The sequence below is a fragment of the Staurois parvus genome, unplaced genomic scaffold (assembly GCF_062004578.1).
Source record: "Staurois parvus isolate SC_StPar_1 unplaced genomic scaffold, SC_StPar_1.0 ptg000638l, whole genome shotgun sequence".
Classification (NCBI taxonomy): Eukaryota; Metazoa; Chordata; class Amphibia; order Anura; family Ranidae; genus Staurois; species Staurois parvus.
Genome location: NW_028318434.1, coordinates 478,403 through 504,179, shown reverse-complemented (window position 1 = coordinate 504,179; position 25,777 = coordinate 478,403). Strand labels below are relative to the sequence as shown.

The 25,777-nt window shown below is 48.2% G+C and overlaps 2 protein-coding genes across 3 annotated transcripts in view; both read right to left on the bottom strand.

Moving 5' to 3' along the window:
* LOC149449067 (uncharacterized) overlaps positions 1-13,486 on the bottom strand; it is a 125,387-nt gene extending 111,901 nt beyond the window's left edge. Inside the window, 1 exon segment of the mRNA XM_089693851.1 lies at positions 11,538-13,486. Coding sequence (XP_089549977.1) covers positions 11,538-13,301 — 1,764 coding nt within the window. The 5' untranslated portion in view covers positions 13,302-13,486.
* The window catches only part of LOC149449066 (endogenous murine leukemia virus Env polyprotein from Emv-2 locus-like), a 190,881-nt gene that overhangs the window by 13,233 nt on the left and 151,871 nt on the right, over positions 1-25,777 (bottom strand). The gene's annotated exons all lie outside the window — the stretch shown is intronic.

The following is a 25,777-nucleotide window of genomic DNA, read 5'->3' as shown; positions in this document are numbered from 1 at the left end:
TATTTTCTGTGTGGTTCGGCAGCCTATAGAACATTTCCTCAGAACGCGAAAGGTTTGTGTGCCCTCATAAAGCTAGTCCTCGCATCCTATGTAGTGATGGATCATGAAGAGTTGATGGTCCACAAGAAGGTAAGGATGGCAGGGAGAGTTCGCAGGGAGCTGTTCTCTGAGGGCGACCAGGCATGGGCTTGGTTCCCCTCATGGACAGGTTGGGGAATAGAACTTATGAAGCGCCTGAACAATTTTTCTGTCATCGTGGATAGTATGTTTAACGAGACCGTAGAGGCTGTCAGAGAAATTGCCCAAGAACAACGGCAGATGGGAATTTTAGTGCTTCAGGAGAAGATGGCCCTTGATTATCTTTTAGCCGCCAAAGGGGGGTTCTGTGAGTTCATCGGAGAGGATTGTTGTACTTGGATAGAAGACACCGATGACAAGGTCCAGGCCCATATGGACAAAGTTAGTAAACTACAGGGAAAAGCTAGAGCTATAGCTAGTGAGGGTTGGAATCCGTTCAAGGGTTTGGGAGGATTGGGAGATTTCCTGTTCTCCATCGGATCTTGGTTGAAGGAAATGGGAGTGTATGTCCTGATGCTTCTCTTTTTCCTCTGCCTCTTATATGCCGTGGTGAGATGTTCCTGTTGCCTCATCAACGTGTAAGCCAAGCTCGGGCAGACGACCACATCTCCATGCCCGCTCCGGGGATCCCACTCCAACCACTGATCGGGGGAAGACCTCACCAACCAACCACCTTCTCTGCAGGTTACGTCCTGGCTTCCCTCTGATTCATCTCCCTGAAGACCATGTTCCCCAAGACCTCCAAGCAAGGTAGTGGTGGTATGCTGTAGGAACCGTTTGTGCTAGCTCAGTGTCTGTGTTTATACAAAGCAAAGTCTGGGTGTCTGGTGGTGACCTGGGGTAGCAATGTTCCTGGCAATAGGGTGAATTAAACTGAATTGACCCAGTTCTCCAGTTAATTTGGGGGTCGTGTGCACGTAGCCAAGGCAGCCCCAAAATAACTGGGAATAGTGAGGACGCAATGGTGTCCAAGCGGAGGACTTCTTGCATATAGGAGGGGTCTCCCGATCTACCAACCCAGACTTAACTTGAGTCCCATCAGCCAAGAGGATGTTCAGGCCATGCTCCTTGGTCAGTAAGGGAATCTGCTGTTGCGCTGCAAAATTGAGGTCAACAAAACAACTACAGGCCCCTGAGTCAATAATGGCCGTCACCTGTACGGTTCTTCCGGGGAGTTGAAATGAGATTGGTATGGCTAAGAGAGAGGGTTTATCTACACAAGCACGAGTCATAGAAAAAATAGGAGAAGAGCACTTACTTAACTTCTCCGGGCAGGAACGTACCACATGGCCTGCTGCTCCACAGTATAGGCAAAGGTTGTTTACCCGGCATCTCTGGCGCTCTTCAGACGTTAGGGAAGGCCGCATCAACCCAAATTGGTTCGGCTCCCTCTGCTGGTTCCGGATTCCGAGTACTGGTAGGGGAGTTCGGAATGGTCAGAACCCGTGGTAGCATCCATGTGGGTTTTAACCCTGGACTGGATCTTTCAGACCTCCGTTCCTGAAGAACGCGGTCAATCTGAATTGCCAGAGTTATCAATCCTTCCAAGGAGTCAGGTACCCCTACTCTGGCTAGCTCGTCTTTTAGAGGTTCAGATAGGCCTAGGCGGAATTGGTAATGCAAAGCTGCGTCATTCCACTGGGTGTCCCCACTCCAGCGCCTAAATTCTGAGGCATAGTCCTCTGCTGCGCGGCGACCCTGCTGCAAGGTATGTAGCACTGCTCCGGCTGAAGCAGCTTGTTGCAGGTCATCGTATAATTCTGCTATTGCTCTGAAAAATTAGGAAACTGAGTCCAGATGTGAATGGCGACTCTCCAGCAGGCGATGGGCCCAGCCTTGGGGTTCCCCCTGGAGTAAGGATATAATGAATCCCACCTTTACAGATTCTGACGAAAAAGTCAGTGGCTGTAGGTCAAAGTACAGCAGACAGGAATTCTGGAAGGCTCTGAACTTCCCTCAATCCCCACTGAACCGCTCGGGTGTTGGTACTCGAGGTTCTGGCGGAGGCATGGCGAACACTGCTCCAGCGGAAGGTTCTGCGCGGCCCCTGGCCAGAGTAGGATCAACCGGAGCTGATGGTGTGGTTGCTGGCATGGTTAGGGTCTGAATACATCCCTCCAGGTGGGTGTAGCTTTCTTGGAGTGTTTTGACAGCTTGGGTGAGTGCCGCCACGTGTTGGCATATCTCATCCCAGGGTGAGGGACCTCTTCCCGGCTCAGTCATGGCCGTATGGTTCTGTTAAGGACCGACTGGCAGTAGCCTCTAGCGACCCACAGGCCGGAATCCCTCAGGGCGTGGAATCTAAGCCTCAGTCTGCTGTTTCACCAGAGCCCCTGATGGTGGGGATGGACTTGAAGCAGCCTGAGACCAGGTCGCGACCCCCGAGTTCAACCAGCTGTGGTAGAGGTGGATTTGCCAGTGATAGGTAATAAGTGAGAACCAGATGTGAAGAGGTAGTGTGTAACGTAGTCAGACAGGCCAGGTCGGTAACAGCAGAGGCAGACGGTACAGATCAGCATGCAAAAGGATAAACGGGTCACAAGCCAGGTTCAGCAACAGGAGGTCAGGTAAACAGGAGAAAGCAGAAGAATGGTCAGACAAGCCAGGGATCAGGGCAGGAGAGAGTCACGATAATCCGGGTCAGGCAGGTTCGGCAACAAAGGCAATCTCAGGCACTAGGAACAGGAACACAGGAATAAGACCGGCAATGTGAGCATTGCAAGAGCTGGTTTAAATAGCCTGCCCGGTACTGACAGGTGCGCCTGGGTCCTAGTGCCTGCCAGCACTGTCATTGGTGACGGGCGCACCTGGGTCCTAGTGCCCGCCTGCCTCTATGTCTTGTTGGAATCCTATGCATGTGCAGATTTATGCGTCGTGGTGATCTTCTCGTTCCCTGATACTTTGACAGGCTACAGGCAGCGGAGCTGGATGCTTTGCCTACCAGGTGTATTATAAGGCCAGCATTGCACCCACAGGGGCCGGACCCCCCATGTACAAGGGGCCTAAGAGATACCATCAGCTTGTGTCCCATTCCACCAGACTCCTAGAACTGGAAGAGGACATTTTTGGGGGGATGTGTTGTAGAAGAACCCAGACCACGGTATTGTGCGGTGAAAATATCATCCAACTTTATTCATCATATATATGTGACACTTTAACAACAGAAGGAAAGAGATAGATTGTTTACATTTCAAGGATCTATTTATATCATCTATGCTAAGAAACTGATTAACATATGACACGCCCCTCATTAATACCAGCCCCACCCACTTATGTAACCCTCTAAACATCCAAATCCCTGTAACTTCCCAGAAGACACTTTCATCTTTTATCCATAAAAAGCTGATTGGGTACAAGAGAACCCCGAGCCCCTCCTGCTCATTCCCACACAAGTCCATGTCACCATCTACAAGGTGAGAGGACCTGAAGGAGAACAAGACCATGACCACCAGGACCATCGCCTGACTGAAGCCATGCTCACATTTCTTTCTAATGCTGCTTCTATGGTCTACTCAGATATAGATTTGGCAGATGTACATTCGTGTCTTCAAGGAGCTGATCAAACATGATCTGTGCTTGACTATCTTTTTTGGGGACCAGAGGTGACATTAGGGGTCTGATAGACCTCTTGTGTTTCTTTAAAGAGGATCTGTGACCAGCAATATGTTATCACATGCGAGGCTATTAACCCTCTATATGGCAATAATAAAGTTCAGAGGAAGAAAAGTGTAAAGTAACACACTGTAAATGAAAAAACACACAAAACACATTTTAAAGCCCCCAGTTCCCGTATACATGAGCAATTGCAAGGGTTGGGTGCGGTTATGTAGGAAAACATCAATCACACTACACATTGTACATATCTCTGCACACACCAGAGAGAGAGGAATAACTCTAGGGCCATCATTCATGGTTCACTATATAAACTGATGACCTGTAAAGGCTTTTAAAGCGTCACCTATGGACAATTTCTGGTACTGAAGTTTGTCACCATTTCACAAATACGCACAATTTTGGCATGTTTGGTATCTATATACTTGATGCCAACTCAATATTTTACATTTCACCAAACAAATTGGGTCATATATTGTGTTTTTTGTGTATTAAAAATATCTTTAGTGGGATTTTTTTTACAGAAAATATGCATTTGACAAATAGCTGTGCTAATATCCTGTGACATAGAAAATGGGAACCACCACCATTATATTCTCCAGGGTCTCTGCTTCAGAAAACAAAACGTTTGTGGGTTTCAAGTAATCTTCTGTTCTAAAATGTGAATGTAATCATGTGCATAAAAAAGCAAAATCAACTCAGCAAAACACACAACAGCAACAATGTATAAAATTATCATCAAATCTATAGTAGCAACTAATGGCCTAAGGAGCAAAGCCACCATATTACTCAACCAAGTTCCAGCTAACCCCATCCAAGAAAATGGATCCCACTTCCCCCCACCCAGGTGACTGTTGGAACTCCTTTACCTTGTGTAGATATCTCCTTCTGAGATCCTCATGATCTAATATAAATGTACAACACTCTCCGACACCAGTTTGTAGGCTCCACCTTGATCTTCTGAGAGATAGTCAGCCACCATGTAGTTCTGTGACACCACCTTAGGTGATGGAGCCACTTCTGCTGTCAGCTCGGCTATACCATCAATGGTGTCATTGGTTATCTGATCCATGACTCCAGTACACCGGTTCATTTTACTCATCTTAGATTACTTAGATTCCCCATCCCGTCTATGAAGGGCTCACTGCATAAAACATCTCCACTCCAGAGAAAATGTTTCTTCTCACTGGAAGGCCAGGGGAGTATTGGGAGAAATTAAGGCTTTCCCTTACAGATATGGGGGAGGGGCAACATCACCTAAAGTACAGCTATGGGTGGAATTGAAGGGAAGACATTTTAGGGTGCTCCTTCCACACAAGAAGCAATGTATCTGGAAGGACTAGGAATCCATTGGACCAATGGGGATTAAACATTCTGCAATACATTGAGACACCATGAAATGTTACTGGCCTGTGATTGGCTCTCCTATTGTTAGTGAAGTGAGACTCCCCTTGTCGGTGTCATTAATGGAAAGAAACCATGTGAAATGTTTCCCCCAAATCCAAAAGGTGACCCCCTTGGGTAGGTACCCATCCTACTATTCCTGATATGAGTTTGTAGTCCCTGCTACTACAGGAAACATGCGGGCGATCATTTACACCTTTTACAGCAGGACAGTAAATATCAGAACACAATTCAAACATCAGACCAACAGCAGGAAGTCTGCTAACTGAATGTGTAATGCAATCTGTCATTAGCATTCCCAGAGTTCCCTCTGCAACATAGTTGTATCAGCTGTTGGTCCTGTCTGTACATCTGTTATTTTCCCACCTTCTGTAACAGGGTGACAACCCTGATCATTCTGCAGGAACATTACACAGCAGCGTTGTCACCCTGTACAGGGAAGTCTTAGATAGATTATAAGTAAGACACACAACAAGTAAAGCCCAACTTCAGCTAACGCTTCTACAGCAGTTACAGCAACAGGTTCTCTATAAGGTCCAACCCCCCATATGAATGACGACTGACAGTTGTGAGCACCACCAGCACTGTTATAGGATTTGCCCCAACCCCTCCAACTGCCATTTTTCCCAAAAGACTTGGCCTTCTACAGGAAGTAGACAAAGAAAATCTACTGGGAGGGACAACAAAAAATAATACAATAGGAGACTCAGAAAAACAAAACCTGCTCTGCTAATGACAGATTTCATTATTAATGTCATTACTGATTTTGCCCATAGTTACACTTTGGTGCCAACGTTGTAATATTTCCAGGGAGAAGAAGTTTTCTTTACAAACTTTCCACCAAAAAGAGATGTGTGCACTCAGAGTGATTATTGTGAACCCCAATCAGAGGAATGTCAGTCCCCCGGAAGAAGTGGTAGGAATATGAGCGCACACTCAGCACTTTGTAAGTTCAGATCTCTGGCAGTTGTATTGTGTGATTAGTCTATGGAGAGGAGTAATAGCTGGAAAGAGAAAACATGGAACAAGGATTTCTGATCTTCACCTGATGGAATCCCATTTGGCAGAACCACATGGAACACAAGTGGCCAGCTGGGCTTACGTTTTACTGCTGAATACATCCCCTAAATCAGCAGTAACTCAGTATTGGAAGGCCTGCATCAGCTTGGGATGTTGTTTTCTCACTGAACAGAGACTTCTTTCTAGCTGGTGTCACAGACACAGACCTGCCTGAAAGGTTGTCACCCATGAGAGGATATCCTACAACCTCACAAACACCCCCTTTCCTCTCTATGATCACAATCTCATCACCTTCACAGTCTCCTCATCTTCAAACATGTATCCCTCCAATCAGCAATCACCTGCAGAAACCTTCACAACTTGAACCCTTCTCCTTTCCACTCTGCAACTGACCAACTCTATGACAGAATCTCTCCCCTGTCCTGCCCTGACCTGGCCACTGCTGTCTACAACAGTTCACTTTCATCCACATTAGACTCACTTGCTCCTCTAACATGAAGCATCAGACCCCGCCCATTACAACCTTGGCAGACTGACAACACTAAAGATCTTAAACGTTTCAATACCGGGCAATTTTCCCCCTTCCTGCCCAGGCCATTTTTCAGGTTTCAGCGCTCTCACACTTTCAATGACAATTGCGCGGTCATACAACATTGTACCCAAACTAAAATTTTATAATTTTATTCACACAACTAGAGCTTTCTTTTGGTGGTATTTAATCACCGCTGGTGTTTTTATTTTTTGCTAAATTAACAAAAAAAGACCAACATTTTTGAAAAAAACACGTTTTTTTTTGTTTCTGTTATAAAAGTTTACAAATAAATAATTGTTCTTCATAAATTTAGGCCGAGATGTATTCTGCTACATGTCTTTGGTGAAAATAACCCAAATTAGGATGTAATTTTTAGTTTGTAGGAAAGTTATAGAGTTCACAAACTATGGTATAGATCTGAATATTGATCAATCCTGAAGTACTGACAGCCAATCTAATTTCTTGAGGTCCAAGAATGTCAGAACAGTACAGATATCCCCCAAATGTCAGAACAGTACAGATATCCCCAAATGTCGGGACGGTACAGATATCCCCCAAATGTCAGAACAGTACAGATATCCCCCAAATGTCAGAACAGTACAGATATCCCCCAAATGTCAGGACAGTACAGATATCCCCCAAATGTCAGAACAGTACAGATATCCCCCAAATGTCAGGACGGTACAGATATCCCCCAAATGTCAGGACGGTACAGATATCCCCCAAATGTCAGGACGGGACAGATATCCCCCAAATGTCAGGACAGGACAGATATCCCCCAAATGACAGAACAGTACAGATATCCCCCAAATGTCAGGACGGTACAGATATCCACCCAAATGTCAGGACAGTACAGATATCCCCCAAATGTCAGGACAGTACAGATATCCCCCAAATGTCAGGACGGTACAGATATCCCCCAAATGTCAGAACAGTACAGATATCCCCCAAATGTCAGGACGGTACAGATATCCCCCAAATGTCAGAACAGTACAGATATACCTTTTGCAGAGTAGACAGTCCGATGTACTTCATAAGAGGAATGGCGAGTTTTTTGAAGTTGTATTTTTTTGTCATAATTTTTCGGAAAATTAAAAAATTAAAAAAATTATTTTCACTATTTTTTTTTTACATCCTGTCACCAGTGCAGTACAGCGTCATCATATAACTGGCATGGCAGTGAACAGGGACACTGACTGGTGACAGTATGAAAAAAAAATATATATTTTTTTTATTTTTTTTTATTTTTTTATTATATTTAATTTTTTATTACATTTCTTTTTATTTTTTTTAAGATTTTTTTTTCATATTTTACTATGACCAAAATAGTACAATGTTACCATAGTAACATTGTACTACTTTGGGGAAGTGATCAGTATTTTTTTTTTTACACAATTTGCTTATAGCAAAGAATTACTTTGCTATAAACAAGCATTTAGCTGAATGAAATCGATTCATTCAGCTTTTCTTTTTTTTTTGTGCTTAGCTGTGATTTGGCCACAGCTAATCACATGACATGTGCATGTGATTAGCTGTGACCATTCACAGCTAGGCACTAGTATACAATGGATGGCATCATGAATGAAGCCATCCATCATGAATGAAGCCATCCATTGTATACAACTGTCATGTGACCTGCTGTGATTGGTCACAGCAGGTCACATGGTACCGGCAACGGGAGCCGGTACTCGGATCTGTCATCGGCCGTGTCCGAGGTGCACGGCTGATGACAGATTGCACTGCTGCGTCGCTCTGCATTAGCGCAAACGGCGCATGTGCGGGAGCACGCCAAATGGCGTGCACCCGGAATGCAGAGACTGTTTTGAAGCCGCCAAACGGCCATTGGCCGGGCGGCTAATGGTTAAACGACATAGTCGTGTGCTGGAGCGAATGTGGCATAAAACCAAATCTCACCAAGCATTCACCCGATATAAATCTGCTTTCTTCACATACAATTCCTCCCTCCATGCTGCCAGACAAGCCTACTTTGTCACTCTCATCAATAGCTTGTCATCCAGTCCTCGTTGTCTCTTCTCTACTTCTAACTCTCTACTTTCTCCACCTCCACCCAGTACCTCACTCACTGCTCACGAGATTGCAAATCATTTCAAAAACAAGATTGATGCAATTCGTAGCGGCATCTCCACTGCACAGACATCCATCCCACTTAGCATACCTTATACTAAACCTCCCTCAACACTTTCCTCTTTTGACCTTGCTACTACCGAAGAGGTCACTAAGGTTTCCTCAGAAGCCCGTCTCACTACCTGCCCCCTGGATCCTGTCCCCTCACAACTACTACGGTCACCCTCTTCTTCCATTATATGCTTCCTCACTCACATCTTCAATCTTTCCCTCTTTACTGGTGCCTTCCCCTCCCCTCTAAAGCATGCGCACATCACTCCCATACTTAAAAAGCCCTCCCTGGATCCCACCAACCTGAACAACTTAAAACCCATCTCCCTGCTGCCATTTACCTCTAAACACCTAGAACTCTTAGTCTACAATCGCCTGAGCTCCTCCCACCTCACTGACAACAACCTTCTTGACCCTTTACAGTCTGGAATTCCCTCACTACACTCCACTGACACTGCCCTACTAAACCTCACTAATGATCTAGTAACTGCTAAAACCAATGGCCACCACTCCATACTCATCCCAACCAATGGCCACTACTCCATACTCATTCCAACCAATGGTCACTACTCCATACTCATCCCAACCAATGGCCACTACCCCATACTTATCCCAACCAATGGTCACTACTCCATACTCATCCCAACCAATGGCCACTACTCTGTACTCATCCCAACCAATGGCCACTACTCCGTACTCATCCCAACCAATGGTCACTACTCCGTACTCATCCCAACCAATGGCCACTACTCCGTACTCATCCCAACCAATGGCCACTATTCCGTACTCATCCCAACCAATGGCCACTACTCTGTACTCATCCCAACCAATGGCCACTACTTAGTACTCTTACTACTTGACCTCTCTGCAGCTTTTGATACAGTTGACCATCCCCTCCTTCTCAAAAAACTCAACTCTTTTGGCCTCCAAGTCTCTGCTCTCTCCTGGTTCTCCTCCTATCTATCGCAGCTCTCCATCAGCGTTACCTATAACTCTGCCTCCTCCTCTCCACTCCCTCTTTCTGTAGGGGTCCCTCAAGGTTCCGTCCTTGGACTCCTACTCTTCTCCATCTACAACTCCTCCCTTTGTCACTTGATAAACTCCCATGGCTTTAAGTACCACCTCTATGCTAATGACACACAAATCTATCTTTCTATCCCTCACCTCACCCCTTCAGTCTCCTCCTCACCTCACCCCTTCAGTCTCCTCCTCACCTTGCCCCTTCAGTCTCCTCTCGCATTACTACCCTACTAAGCGACATATCGGCATGGATGTCACTCCACTTCCTCAAACTCAATCTTTCGAAAACTGAGCTCTTAGTATTCCCTCCAGCCTGTGCCCTCTTCCCTGACTTCTCCATCAAGATCAATAACACAATCATCAGTCCCTCCCCTCATGCCAGGGTACTAGGTGTAATCCTAGACTCCCATCTGTCCTTTCAGTCCCAAATACAATCACTGTCCAAATCTTGTAGATTTCACCTCCGCAACAGCTCCAAGATATGGCCGTTCTTAACCTCGGAAACCACTAAGCAACTTATTCACTCCCTTGTTATATCTCGCCTAGACTATTGTAACTCCCTCCTCATTGGCCGACCTCATCGCAGGCTATTCCCTCTTCAGTCTATCATGAATGCTGCTGCCAGACTCATCCACCTTACTAACCGTTCTGTATCAGCCACCCCTCACTGCCAATCCCTCCACTGGCCTTCACTCAGTGTCCTCCACCCCTCTCTGCCAATCCCTCCACTGGCCTCCATTCAGTGTCCTCCACCCCCCTCTGCCAATCCATCCACTGGCCTCCATTCAGTGTCCTCCACCTCCCCTGCCAATCCCTCCACTGGCTTCCCATTGCCCAACGGATAAAATTCAAAACATTAACAATAACATATAAAGTCATTTATAACTCTGATCCAAATTACATCACCAATATTGTCTCCAAATATCCCCCAAACCGTACTCTCCGCTCCTCGCACAACCTCCTGCTCTCTAGCTCCCTTGTCTCCTCCTCCCATGCTCATCTCCAGGACTTCTCCAGAGCTTCCCCCATCCTCTGGAATGCTCTACCCCAATTTATCAGACTATCGCCTACTCTGCTCACTTTTAGGCGATCTATGAAAACCTGTCTCTTCATGGAAGCATATCCTGCCCTCAGCTAATACTGGAATCTTCTACTCTTCCAACCAGTCCATCCCCCACAGTTACTACCTTTTGTATAACTAGCAGGGTCCTCCTATCCCTCTTGTATTTAACATTATTGTTGCTGTATTGTCTCCCGTTGTATTGTAAAGCGCTGAGCAAACTGTTGGCACTATAAATCCTGTATAATAATAATAATGAGAGGAGATGAAATGTGGAAAGAAGGCATTGATAATGGGAGAGGAGATGGAACAGGTAATGGGAGGAGTGGACAAGGTGGGCTTAGCTGGAGACCTCAAGCCTGGCTGATGCTGTATCAATAGTCAGAAATCCTGGAATGGACTCTCCCACTGAGGCTTCAGAGACTTGGTAAGACAATAGACCCCATCCTAGTCTCTGGTACTGAGGCAGTGTTGGTCATGTATTACCTCAGGATCCAGAAATGAAGAAAATGCTTGGAAACACAACTCAGTTGGTGAATCATGAAAATTCATTGCATGTTCATTCAAAGCTCCATAAAAAAGATAAAGATGATACTCATGAGGGAAGCTTTTTGGTTATTGATGCTTATCTTAAAAAAAATTGTCAAAAGATAAAATATTTAGACAGGCATTAACTGTAAGAGTTTTGTCACATTGAGAGCATTAAAATGGCTTCTCTCCAGTGTGAACAATCTGGTGTGTGATAAGATGTGACTTCAGTGTAAAAGCTTTATCACATTCAGAACACTGATATGGCTTCTCTCCAGTGTGAATCCTCTGGTGTGTGATAAGATGTGACTTCTTTGTAAAACTTTTATCACATTCAGAACACTGATATGACTTCTCTCCAGTATGAATCATCTGGTGTCTGATAAGATCTGACTTCTGTGTAAAAGCTTTATCACATTCAGGACACAGATATGACTTCTCTCCAGTGTGAATCCTCTGGTGTCTGATAAGATTTGACTTCACTGTAAAAATTTTATCACATTCAGAACACAGATATGACTTCTCTCCAGTGTGAATCCTCTGGTGTGTGATAAGACTTGACTTCACTGTAAAAGCTTTATCACATTCAGAACACTGATATGACTGCTCTCCAGTGTGAATCCTCTGGTGTGTGATAAGACTTGACTTCCATGTAAAAGCTTTATCACATTCAGAACACTGATATGATTTCTCTCCAGTGTGAATCCTCTGGTGTCTGATAAGTTGTGACTTCCGAGTAAAAGCTTTAACACATTCAGAACACTGATATGGCTTCTCTCCAGTGTGAACAATCGGGTGTGCGATAAGATATGACTTCCGTGTAAAACCTTTATCACATTCAGAACACTGATATGGCTTCTCTCCAGTGTGAATCCTCTGGTGTGTGATAAGATATGACTTCCATGTAAAAGCTTTATCACATTCAGAACACTGATATGGCTTCTCTCCAGTGTGAATCCTCTGGTGTGTGATAAGACTTGACTTTACTGTAAAAGCTTTATCACATTCAGAACACTGATATGGCTTCTCTCCAGTGTGAATCCTCTGGTGTCTGATAAGATGTGACTTTACTGTAAAAGCTTTATCACATTCAGAACACTGATATGGCTTCTCTCCAGTGTGAACAATCTGGTGTGTGATAAGATATGACTTCACTGTAAAAGTTTTATCACATTCAGAACACTGATATGGCTTCTCTCCAGTGTGAATCATCTGGTGTGTGATAAGATGTGACTTCACTGTAAAAGTTTTATCACATTCAGAACACTGATATGACTTCTCTCCAGTGTGAATCCTCTGGTGTCTGATAAGATGTGACTTCTGTGTAAAAGTTTTATCACATTCAGAACACTGATATGGTGTTTCTCCAGTGTGAACGCTCTGGTGTGTGATAAGACTTGACTTCCTTGTAAAAGCTTTATCACATTCAGAACACTGATATGGCTTCTCTCCAGTGTGAATCCTCTGGTGTCTGATAAGATCTGACTTCCATTTAAAAGCTTTATCACATTCAGAACACTGATATGTCTTCTCTCCAGTGTGAATCCTCTGGTGTGTGATAAGTTCTGACTTCTGTGTAAAAGCTTTATCACAATCAGAACACTGATATGACTTCTCTCCAGTGTGAACAATCTGGTGTCTGATAAGATGTGACTTCCATTTAAAAGCTTTATCACATTCAGAACACTGATATGGCTTCTCTCCAGTGTGAATCCTCTGGTGTCTGATAAGATGTGACTTCTGTGTAAAAGCTTTATCACATTCAGAACACTGATATGGCTTCTCTCCAGTGTGAATCCTCTGGTGTCTGATAAGATCTGACTTCCATGTAAAAGCTTTATCACAGTCAGAACACTGATATGACTTCCCTCCATTGTGAACCTTCTGGTGTGTGATATATTTTCTCTCCATTGTAAAATCTCCAAACAAGAAGTAGTTTGAAATGACTCCTCTTATGTATACTTGGGTTGGACGTTATTGTAAAGCCATTGTCACTTCCAGAACACTGAAATTACTTTTCTCCTGCTGGATCAATGTGGAAGAGGATCCAAACCATGACTTTTAGAACACAGATATGACTTGTATCCCGTGTGAATCCTCCAGTGAGCTGCAATAAAGACTTTCAGTCAATTAAGACACCCATATGTCTTGTTTTCCATGTGACTCAGCTCTATTCATGAAGACCAACATGACCGAAAACTTGGTTCATCCATCCACCTGTACAAAAAAAAATAATAATAAAATTCTATATAAAGGGCTACATAAAGTTGCTTTCTATTTTTAATGCTCATTACTAAATATATCTTATGAATAGAAAGAATATGTACAGCATTATCTACAGTATTTTTTAATCAAATAGATTTTATTAACTACCTGCCGACCGCAGATAACCGAATGACGGCTGCACTGCGGCCGGCCAGTTCTGGGTGGACGTCATATGACGTCCTCCCAGAACGCGCTCTCCTGCGTGCCCCAGGGGGCGCGCACCCGGCGATCTCCGTGATCGCTGTGTCCTACGGACACAGCTGATCACGTGATGTGGTAAAAGGCCAATCACAGCGGCCTTTTACCACGTGATCAGCGGTGTCCAATGACACGCTGATCAGAGGGAAATGCAAGTGCCGGTTCTCGGCTGCACTTTCCTCACGCTGTCAGATCGTGAGGAAAGTACTGCCGAGAACCGGCAGTTGTCAGAGCGGGGATCGGCACCGATCATCAGGGCACTGATGATCAGTGCCCTGATGATCGGTGCCCAGCAGTGCCACCCGCAAGGTCCGCCCTTCTGTGCCCAGAAGTGCACCCACTAGCTCCGCCCACTTGTGCCCAGCAGATCACCCACCTGTGCCCAGAAGTGCACCCACCTGTGCCCAGCAGTGCACCCACCTGTGCCACTCTGCAGTGTCACACACCTGTGCCCAGAAGTGCCACCTACCTGTGCCCAGCAGTGCCACCCACCTGTGCCCACCAGTGCCACCCACCTGTGCCCACCCACCAGTGCCACCCACCAGTGCAGCCCAGCAGTGCTGCCAGTCAGTGCCACCAGTCAGTGCCCAGGGGTTGTGCCAGTCAGTGCTGCCAGTCAGTGCCCAGCAGTGATGCCAGTCAGTGCCGTCTATCAGTACCCATCATCAGTGTCACCTATCAGTGCCACCTATCAGTGCTGCATATTAGTGCCGCCTATCCGTGACACCTCATTAGTGCTGTCTATCAGTGCCGCCTATCTGTGCCACCTCATTAGTACTGCCTATCAGTGCCCTTTAGTACTGCCTATCAGTGCCCTTTAGTGCTGCCTATCAGTGCCCATCAGTGCCGCCTATCAGTGCCCATCAGTGCTGCCTCATCAACGCACATCAGTAAAGGAGAAAAAATACCTGTTTGAAAAATGTTATAATAGAAACAAAAAAACTTTTTTTTTCAAATTTTTTGCACTTTTTTTATTTATAGCGCAAAAAGTAAAGCGCCCAGTGGCGATGAAATACCACCAAAAGAAATCTCTATTTGTGAGAAATAAATGATCAAAATTTCATTTGGGTACAATGTTGCATGACCGCGCAATTGTCAATCAAAGTGCGGCAGCGCTGAAAGCTGAAAATTGGCCTGGGCAGGAAGGGGGTATAAGTGCCCGGTAGGCAAGTGGTTAATAAAGTTTCTAAGTGCGCACAGTATTCCCAACATTCAGCCCAGACAATGGAGTCATACATTCTCACGTATAGGCAGTTGTGGCACTGTTACAGATCATACAGAACAATAACTTGCTTTGTCTATGGTGTCACTTTTACCTTTTATAAACAAATGAACAGAGAAAAGAAGAAACAACCTAGAAACAACTGGTGCCATCTGAAGCCCATTAACCATTGTGAGAGTGTCAGGAATGGACTTGCCAATGGTGGTGGGACTCACCTGCAGTACCAGGGCTGGCCAGCGGGTGCTCTCAGCAACCAGAGACTCACTCCTGCAATCGGCCATCACCTGAGGCTGATTGCAGGAGGTGTATTTAAGGAATGGCCGGGCCTGTGATCAGTGCTAGAGATGAGCGAATCGAACATGACGAAGTGGAATTCGTTCCGAAGATTTGGAAAAATTCTATTCGCGACGAATCCGAAGATTAGCAAACTTCGGATGCACGAATCGAATTTTCCCAAAAATGGCGGCGACATGTGTGGCGACAGGAGAAAATGGACAGAGAAGATAGGGCGGGGATCTCTGGGAAGGCGCGCAGACAAGGCGCGCTGACCCATAATGCATTCATGAGTCATGAATCATGACATGTGATCGCATTAGCCAATCAGCAGCCAGCCAGCCAGCACTGTGTAATGGTGGAGCTATAAATCGCGGCCATCTTAGAATTCTCCATTAGCCTCCGGTCATTCAAGAGAGACAGACCTCTGTGTATTGAGGGACAGAGTTAGGGCCACAGAGACTTTAGGGCCACAGAATCGTTACTCAGGGACACAGAATCGTTACTCAGGGACACAGAATCGTTACTCAGGGACACAGAATCGTTACTCAGGGACACAGAATCGTTACTTAGGGCCACAGAAACGTTACTCAGGGACACAGAATCGTTACTCAGGGACACAGAATCGTTACTCAGGGACACAGAATCGTTACTTAGGGCCACAGCTATCAAAGAATCGAAAATTTAAAGTGACATACACCATTTTTTTTTTTGGTGGCTGTCGTGCACAGTTGGTGCTGCAGTTTGCCGATTGTGTACAATAAACTGACTTTCTGCTTCACAACCACTATTGTACGTTCAAAGAGTTAGATCCATTTACACGCCGGGTGGCGGTAATATTTTTTGGGTGATTAGTGCATTCCAGTGACATAAACGTACAGTTTCCAGCCAACGGCAAGCTGCAATTGACCGATTGTGCTAAATAAACTGACTTTCTGCTTCACAACCACTATTGTACGTTCAAAGAGTTAAATCCGGTTTTATTTTTGGGGTGCTTATTGAATTAAAGAGTATGTCAGACAACACGCAGAGGAGTGGCAGAGGAGGCAATGTTTCAGGAGCGAGCAGACGTGGCAGCAGAGGAAGGGGTCGAGGCAGCACTAGTCGCAGCCAGAGGCCAGTGCTCCCGGTGTCATCCAGCGGTCGTGTCTCCACCGACAACCCTGCCGTCATCGATTGGTTGACTCGGTCGTCTTCCTCTTCCCAGGTCACCTCTGACACCTACAGCCAACGGTCGGTGGGTACGTCAGACACAACCGTTAGTTGGCATGGCCCGGGAGCAAGCCCACTGAAATCACGTGTCCTCTACCTGCCCCTGTCCTTTGGTGTTCCCTCACCAAGCGAAGTATCGCATGCTGTGGGCTCAGCCCCACTGTACAGTGAGGAAGAGCTAACAGAGGGCGGTCAGGAACGGGGGGAGACATCCGCCTCTTCAGCAGCCAGGCGAAGAAGTACTGGCGAGGAGAGTGGCTCGGTAGCCGGTCTAGAGACAGGTCTGTCTCCTGACCCACACGCAGCCGAGGGGGCTAGTAGTGACGCGGAGACCCTAATTGATGATGATGAGGCTGATCGCACTTGGCAGCCTCGTCGTCATCAGGCTATTGCTTCCGCATCATCAGGAGAAGAGGGTGCCAGCTTGCCAGCAAGCAAAACAGTCGGTGGCTTGCCCAGGAGGCAGCAGGGTCGCAGCAGTGTCAGTGGAGGCAAACGGCCACGGAGTAGAGCACCAGCTCCACTGCAGCCTACCACCACGGCCAGTAGTGGTGCCGGTGTGCACGGAGGAAGTAGCAGTCAGCCAGTGAGGAGTAGCGGGGGCAAACTACAGCGTTGCATCAGCATATGCAGCGTCGCCATTCGGTGGCCTGGGAAAACCGTGATAAAGATACGGCGGTTCTGCCTGCCCCAGCCCCCGCTCCATCACCCGCACCGTTACTTGCTCCGTCACCCGACGTCAATCGCCCTCTATCAGCCAGTCAAGGCTCCAACACCTCTGCTGAGGGGAGTTGTTCCGCTCGTTCAGATGCTCCTTCTCCTGCTACTCCTCTTCACGGATTCCGTCAGCAGTCTTTCTTGGAATCCGTTTCCAAGAGACAACAGTTTGCGAGCACGCACCCGACGGTGCAGAAGCTGAACGTCCTCCTGTCCAAGTTGCTGGTGCTGCAGTCCCTCCCTTTCCAAGTGGTGGACTCAGCACCTTTCCGAGAAATGATGGCTTGTGCCTAGCCGCGGTGGAGAGTGCCAAGCCGGCATTTCTTCGCCAAAAAGGCAGTGCCAGCCCTGCATTCACATGTAGAAGAGATGGTGGGCCAGTCTTTGAGCATGTCGGTCTCTGCCAAAGTGCACGGCAGCGCCGACGTGTGGAGCTGTAACTACGGTCAGGGACAGTACATGTCATTTACGGCCCACTGGGTGAACGTGGTGCCGGCACAGCCGCACCAGCAACTTGGACAGGTCACGCCGCTTTTGCCTCCACGTTTGCACGTCCTTGGTCCAGCAAAGATGTCCGCCTCTACCACCTCTTCTTCCGCCGTGTCCTCAGCCGCCACCCCCGTGCCAAGTCCCATTACCCGACCGGCATATCACATGTGCAGGGCGCAACGGTGTCACGCTGTGCTGCACCTGGTATGCCTTGGCAAACGTAGTCACACAGGGGAGGAACTTCTGAGTGTAATGAACAGAGAAATCGACAGATGGCTGTCTCCGCGCAAACTGAAAATCGGAACCATGTTGACCGACAACGGAAAGAACATGGTGTCTGCTCTGCGTCAAGGAAGGTTGTGCCATGCGCCATGCATGGCTCACGTGTTCAATCTGGTTGTCAAGCGGTTCCTAAAATCCACCATCCCACTGCAAGACATCCTTAAAATGTCACGTAAACTTTGCATGCATTTCAGCCATTCCTACACCGCAAAGCACACCCTCCTTGAGCTGCAGCGGCAGAACGGAATTCCACAGCATCGCCTGATCTGCGACGTTGCAACAAGGTGGAATTCAACCCTACACATGTTAGATCGCCTTTACGAGCAGCGAAAGGCCATCACCGATTTCCTGATGTTACAAGCGGATAAAGGTACTCCCCTGTGTAACTTAGATGTCAGCCATTGGCAGCTCATGCGTGACACCTGCCGCTTGCTCAGGCCCTTTGAGGAGGCCACGCTATTCGTGAGTCGGCAGGACTATGGGATGAACGACGTCATTCCTCTGTTGCACGTCCTGGAACAAATGCTGTTAACAATGGCTGGTCAGGGTGCGGTAGACGTGGCGCACAGATCTCAACGCCACATGACCCCTGTGGGGGCAGGACAGGAAGAAGAGGAGGAGGTAGAGGAGGACATTGGTGCTCAGGAATTATTGAGTGAAATGGGTGGTTTTTCCACTCAGCGGACAGGAGTGGAGGAGCAGGAGCATCTGGTAGAGGAGGAGGAGGAGGAGACAGAGGACCCAGACGCACCGTGGCAGTATGCTGTGGAGATGGAGGCAGGGAGTCCCTCGCATTCCTTGGCACAAATGGCCCATAGCATGCTCGGTTGCTTGCGTAGCGACAGCCGAATAATAACCATCAGACAGAGGGATGACTTTTGGCTGTCCACCTTGTTGGACCCTCGCTACCGTTCAAAAATGGTGGCCTTTTTCACACCTGCTGAGAGGGAGGCCAAAATAACGTACTATAAAAACCACCTATGTAGTCAGCTGGTCTCTGCCTTTCTGCGCCAACGTCCATCCTCAGACACTGTGGGCCCTGTGCGCTCGCGTTCCGCTGCCATGGCAGCAGGGGAGGGGTGGGGTGGTAGGAGCAGTGGCAGCTCCACCAGCAGCGGCTGCCTCAGTCTGCAGTCGATGACGAGTAGCTTTCTTCACCAGCGCAGTGAGGAAACTACTAACCAGCCGCAGCAGCAGCAGCAGCATCAGGTGGACCTGGAGCAGGACCTCAAACAACAGGCTTGGGCCTACTTGGACACCACCCTGCCAACCGAGGTAGACAATCCCCTTGACTACTGGGCAACGAAACTTGACCTTTGGCCTCAACTAGCTGAATTTGCCCTTGAAAGGCTGTCATGCCCGGCCAGTAGCGTGGCATCGGAGCGCGTGTTTAGTGCGGCAGGAGGTATTGTAACTCCGCGGAGGACACGACTGTCCATCCAAAGTGTGGAGAGACTCACGTTTGTGAAAATGAATCAGGCGTGGATTAGTCTGGATTTCAAACCACCAGTTCCTGACACAACTGACTAAATCCGCCATGAATCATGCCCCAAACATGTTATTAGGGACAAATAGGCCGCTGTCTTTACAACTTTATAATTCCATGCAGTATATAGCCCTATCGGCCACTTTCTGGCATCCAGTTGCTGTAGCCCCCATCACCACACTGTGCCACGGGCCCCTGTACCGTCTTCTCATACTGCTGCCAGATCCATCCTCTGCCATGTGCGTCTTTGTCGTCTGCTCACGCTGCTGGGTTCCAGTTTTAAACCTAGGCCTGTGTATGGCTTCCGAATACTGCTGCCTCCACCGCCACCCTGCGCCATGTGCCACTTTCAGGTCTCCTTACACTGTTGGTGGGTTCCATTTTGTGATAGGGTGCTGTATGGCCTTCCATTGCTGCTGCCTCCACCGCCACCCTGCGCCATGTGCCTCTGTCGTCTGCTCACGCTGCTGACGGCTTCCGCTTTTTAACCGAGGCCTGTGTTTGGCTTCCGAATACTGCTGCATCCACCGCCACCCTGCGCCATGTGCCTCTGTCGTCTGCTCACGCTGCTGACGGCTTCCGCTTTTTAAACTAGTCCTGTGTATGTCTTCCGAATACTGCTGCCTCCACCGCCACCCTGTGCCATGTGCCACTTTCAGGTCTCCTTACACTGTTGGTGGGTTCCATTTTGTGATAGGGTGCTGTTTGGCCTTCCATTGCTGCTGCCTCCACCGCCACCCTGCGCCATGTGTCTCTGTCGTCTGCTCACGCTGCTGACGGCTTCCGCTTTTTAACCGAGGCCTGTGTTTGGCTTCCGAATACTGCTGCATCCACCGCCACCCTGCGCCATGTGCCACTTTCGGGTCTCCTTACACTTTTGGTAGGTTCCATTTTGTGATAGGGTGCTGTATGGCCTTCCATTGCTGCTGCCTCCACCGCCACCCTGCGCCATGTGTCTCTGTCGTCTGCTCACGCTGCTGACGGCTTCCGCTTTTTAACCTAGGCCTGTGTATGGCCTTCAATTGAAGCTGCTTCTGCTCCGCCACTCTGCCATTGGACTCTTGATAGTCGTCTCCCCACGCTGCTGCTGGGGGGACTTTTTAACATAGGCCTCTGTATGGCCTTCAATTTTAGCTGCTTACGCTCCGCCACTCTGCCATGGGCCCCTGTACCGCCTCCTCATGCTGCTGCCAGGCCCGTAATCTGCCATGGGCCCCCGTACCGACTCCTCATGCTGCTGCCAGGCCCGTAATCTGTCATGGGCCCCTGTACCGCCTCCTCATGTTGCTGCCAGGTCCACAGTGTGTCATGGGTCCCTGTACGGCCTCCCATTGCTGCTGTCTCCATCGCCACACTCTGCCATGTGCCACTTTCAGGTCTCCTCACACTGCTGGTGGGTTCCATTTTGTCATAGGGTGCTGTATGGCCTCCCATTGCTGCTGCCTCCACCGCCACACTGTGGCTCCACACTCTGGTTTTGGCCCCGTGACTGCCCAAATGAGTGAAGTGTGCGGTGATTCTAAGATCGACGGCACTCATCTGCATGTCATACTGACTGACAGTATTATTTCTCTTCCCCAGCAGACTCCAAGGGCATTTAAATTAAAGGTACAGTGTTCTGCACTAATATAAAGGCTCTCTGAAGCCTAGAAACCCTTTTATAAGTTAAATTCGCAGCGAATATATTCGCCTCGAATCGAATTTATTCCGCGAATTCGGCGAATCAGCCGAATCAAATTTTTGAATAATTCGCTCATCTCTAATCGGTATGTACAGGAGAGGAGTGTGGAGGTATGACAGCAATCGGTATGTACAGGAGAGGAATGTGGGATTTATGACAGTGATTGGTATGTACAGGAGAGGAGTGTGGAGGTATGACAGTGATCGGTATGTACAGGAGAGGAGTGTGGAGGTATGACAGTGATGGGTATGTACAGGAGAGGAGTGTGGGGGGTATGACAGTGATCGGTGTGTACAGGAGAGGAGTACGGAGGTATGACAGTGATCGGTATGTACAGGAGAGGAGTACGGAGGTATGACAGTGATCTGTATGTACAGGAGAGGAGTACGGAGGTATGACAGTGATCGGTATGTACAGGAGAGGAGTGTGGAGGTATGACAGTGATCGGTATGTACAGGAGAGGAGTACGGAGGTATGACAGTGATCGGTATGTACAGGAGAGGAGTACGGATGTTTGACAGCTGTGGGTATGTACAGGAGAGGAGAGTGAAGGTATGACAGTGATCGGTATGTACAGGAGAGGAGAGTGGAGGTATGACAGTGATCGGTATGTAGAGGAGAGGAGTGTGGAGGTATGACAGTGATCGGTATGTACAGGAGAGGAGTACGGAGGTATGACAGTGATCGGTATGTACAGGAGAGGAGTACGGATGTTTGACAGCTGTGGGTATGTACAGGAGAGGAGTGTGGAGGTATGACAGTGATCGGTATGTACAGGAGAAGAGTACGGAGGTATGACAGTGATCGGTATGTAGAAGAGAGGAGAGTGGAGGTATGACAGTGATCGGTATGTACAGGAGAGGAGTACGGAGGTATGACAGTGATCGGTATGTACAGGAGAGGGGAGTGGAGGTATGACAGTGATCGGTATGTAGAGGAGAGGAGTGTGGAGGTATGACAGTGATGGGTATGTACAGGAGAGGAGTACGGAGGTATGACAGTGATGGGTATGTAAAGGAGAGGAGTACAGAGGTATGACAGCGATCGGTATGTACAGGAGAGGAGTACAGAGGTATGACAGTGATCGGTATGTACAGGAGTTGAATGTGGGATTCATGACTGTGATCGGTATGTACAGGAGAGGAGTGTGGAGGTATGACAGCGATCGGTATGTACAGGAGAGGAGTACAGAGGTATGACAGTGATCGGTATGTACAGGAGTTGAATGTGGGATTCATGACTGTCATCGGTATGTACAGGAGAGGAGTGTGGAGGTATGACAGTGATCGGTATGTACAGGAGAGGAGTGTGGAGGTATGACAGTGATGGGTATGTACAGGAGAGGAGTTGTCAGGGTAGGAGCTGAGGAACGGACAGGCAGGCCTAACAATGTAACGCACTGGCTGACGACAACCACCACCCACAGACCAAAGTCCCTCAGGGCACGGAGTCTAAGTCCCAGGCTGCCCTTCACCAGGGCCCCTGATGGTGGGGATGGACTTGACGCAGCCAGGAACCAGGTCGCGGCCCCCGAGACACCTCAGCTGCGGTAATGGCCGCCGCCAATGGCGTGTAGCTGGTGGAAGAGACAAAAGAGTAGTCAGACAAGCCGGGGTCAACAACAACAGGACAAAACAGTACAGGACAGCAGACGAGAATCACCGGTCACAAGCCGGGTTCAGCAACAGAGGGTCAGATCAAAGGAGAATACAAAGAATAGTCAAGACAAGCCGAATCAGAATACCAGGAGAGTCATGAGAGTCAGAACAGAGTAATAGCAACACAAAGACACAAGTGCAAAGAGCATGTGCGGGCCACAGGCTTATATGTCATCAGCCACACCCCTCTGGGGGATGGACCTCAGAGACCTGAAGGCATAAAAGGATTCCCATCATGCACAGCAGAATCCAAGATGGACGCCAGCACATGGAGTAACATAACCTCAGGGAAAAGGTAGGACCTTGACAGGAGTGTGGAGGTATGACAGTGATGGGTATGTACAGGAGAGGAGTGTGGGAGGTATGACAGTGATCGGTATGTACAGGAGAGGAGCGCGGAGGTATGACAGTGATCGGTATGCACAGGAGAGGAGTGTGGGAGGTATGACAGTGTTGGGTATGTACAGGAGAGGAGTGTGGGAGGTATGACAGTGATGGGTATGTACAGGAGAGGAGTGTGGAGGTATGACAGTGATGGGTATGTACAGGAGAGGAGTACGGAGGTATGACTGTCAGGGATCGCGGCTCCAAGTGCAGCGACCGCGGCCCCTCTCCCAGCGCATGCGCACTGGCAGCAGATCACGCCGGGACACAGGCACTAGGTCCCGGCGAGCCTAGGCTGACAGGACGCCGCGCATGCACAGTAGGAGCCGCGGGCGTGCCTCAGGCGTCCAATGACAGCCGGGGGCGCATCCTGGCCGGCCAATGACAGTGCAGGGCGCACTATTTAAAGATGCCCTGCACTGCCACAGATTGCCGCAAGGTCTATCTGTGATCCTCAGTTCTTGTACCCGTTCTAGTGACCCTGATTGCCCTGACTACGCTGCCTTCTCCTGTGATTTGACCCGGATTGCCCTGACTACTCTGCCTTCTCCTATTCTGACCCCCGGCTTGTCTGACCATTCTGCGGACTGACTTACCCTGCTGATGCTGCGTGTGACCTGACTACTCTTTGCCTGCCGATTCGGTACCCCACATACCCCCACGGGACCATGGCCCGTGACCATCCTGCTAGGGCCCGCCATCCTCTTCACATCTGGCTCTCCCTGTACCTGCATACGTCCCCGGAGGCTTCCTCTGCCACTGGTGGGCCTGCTCGGAGGTCGTGACCTGGCCCGGATCTGTTACAAGTCCATCCCCACCATCAGGGACCCTGGTGAAAGCACAGACCGGGCTTAGACTTCACGCTCTGGGTAGGTCTGTCAGTTGGCAGCCTGAGGCTCCACCTGGCGGATCATAACAATGACATTGATCGGTATGTACAGGAGAGGAGTGTGGAGGTATGACAGTGATCATAATGTACAGGAGAGGAGTACGGAGGTATGACAGTGATCGGTATGTACAGGATAGGAGTGTGGAGGTATGACAGTGATCGGTATGTACAGGAGAGGAGTACGGAGGTATGAAAGTGATCGGTATGTACAGGATAGGAGTGTGGAGGTATGACAGTGATCGGTATGTACAGGAGAGGAGTGTGGAGGTATGACAGTGATGGGTATGTACAGGAGAGGAGTACGGAGGTATGACAGTGATCGGTATGTACAGGATAGGAGTGTGGAGGTATGACAGTGATCGGTATGTACAGGAGAGGAGTGTGGAGGTATGACAGTGATCGGTATGTACAGGAGAGGAGTACGGAGGTATGACAGTGATCGGTATGTACAGGAGAGGAGTGTGGAGGTATGACAGTGATCATAATGTACAGGAGAGGAGTGCGGGGGGTATGACAGTGATCAGTATGTACAGGATAGGAGTGTGGAGGTATGACAGTGATCGGTATGTACAGGAGAGGAGTACGGAGGTATGAAAGTGATCGGTATGTACAGGATAGGAGTGTGGAGGTATGACAGTGATCGGTATGTACAGGAGAGGAGTGTGGAGGTATGACAGTGATGGGTATGTACAGGAGAGGAGTACGGAGGTATGACAGTGAACGGTATGTACAGGAGAGGAGTACGGAGGTATGACAGTGATGGGTATGTACAGGAGAGGAGTGTGGAGGTATGACAGTGATGGGTATGTACAGGAGAGGAGTACGGAGGTATGACAGTGATCGGTATGTACAGGAGAGGAGTACGGAGGTATGACAGTGATCGGTATGTACAGGAGAGGAGTACGGAGGTATGACAGTGATGGGTATGTACAGGAGAGGAGTACGGAGGTATGACAGTGATGGGTATGTACAGGAGAGGAGTACGGAGGTATGACAGTGATCGGTATGTATAGGAGAGGAGTGTGGAGGTTTGACAGTGATCGGTATGTACAGGAGAGGAGTGTGGGGGGTATGACAGTGATCGGTATGTACAGGAGAGGATTGTGGAGGTATGACAGTGATCGGTATGTACAGGAGAGGAGTGTGGGGGGTATGATAATTATCGGTATGTACAGGAGAGGAGTACGGAGGTATGACAGTGATCGGTATGTACAGGAGAGGAGTACGGAGGTATGACAGTGATCGGTATGTACAGGAGAGGAGTACGGAGGTATGACAGTGATCGGTATGTACAGGAGAGGAGTGTGGAGGTTTGACAGTGATCGGTATGTACAGGAGAGGAGTACGGAGGTATGACAGTTATGGGTATGTACAGGAGAGGAGATTGGAGGTATTGTGATGGATTTGGTAAAATGCCTATTTAGTTTCCTATTGAATATATATATACGCTATTTCTATGAGTTTTATAAATATTTACTTTTATACTTTAATACTATTTCTTTCCACATATTTATAAATGTTTAGCATGAATACATATGTTGTGTGAATATTTTCTGCCTGCTGGGCTTTGTGGTACTTTAAGAAATCCTTGCTTAAGAAATATTTGCTCACAGGAACAGACCCCCTCCCAT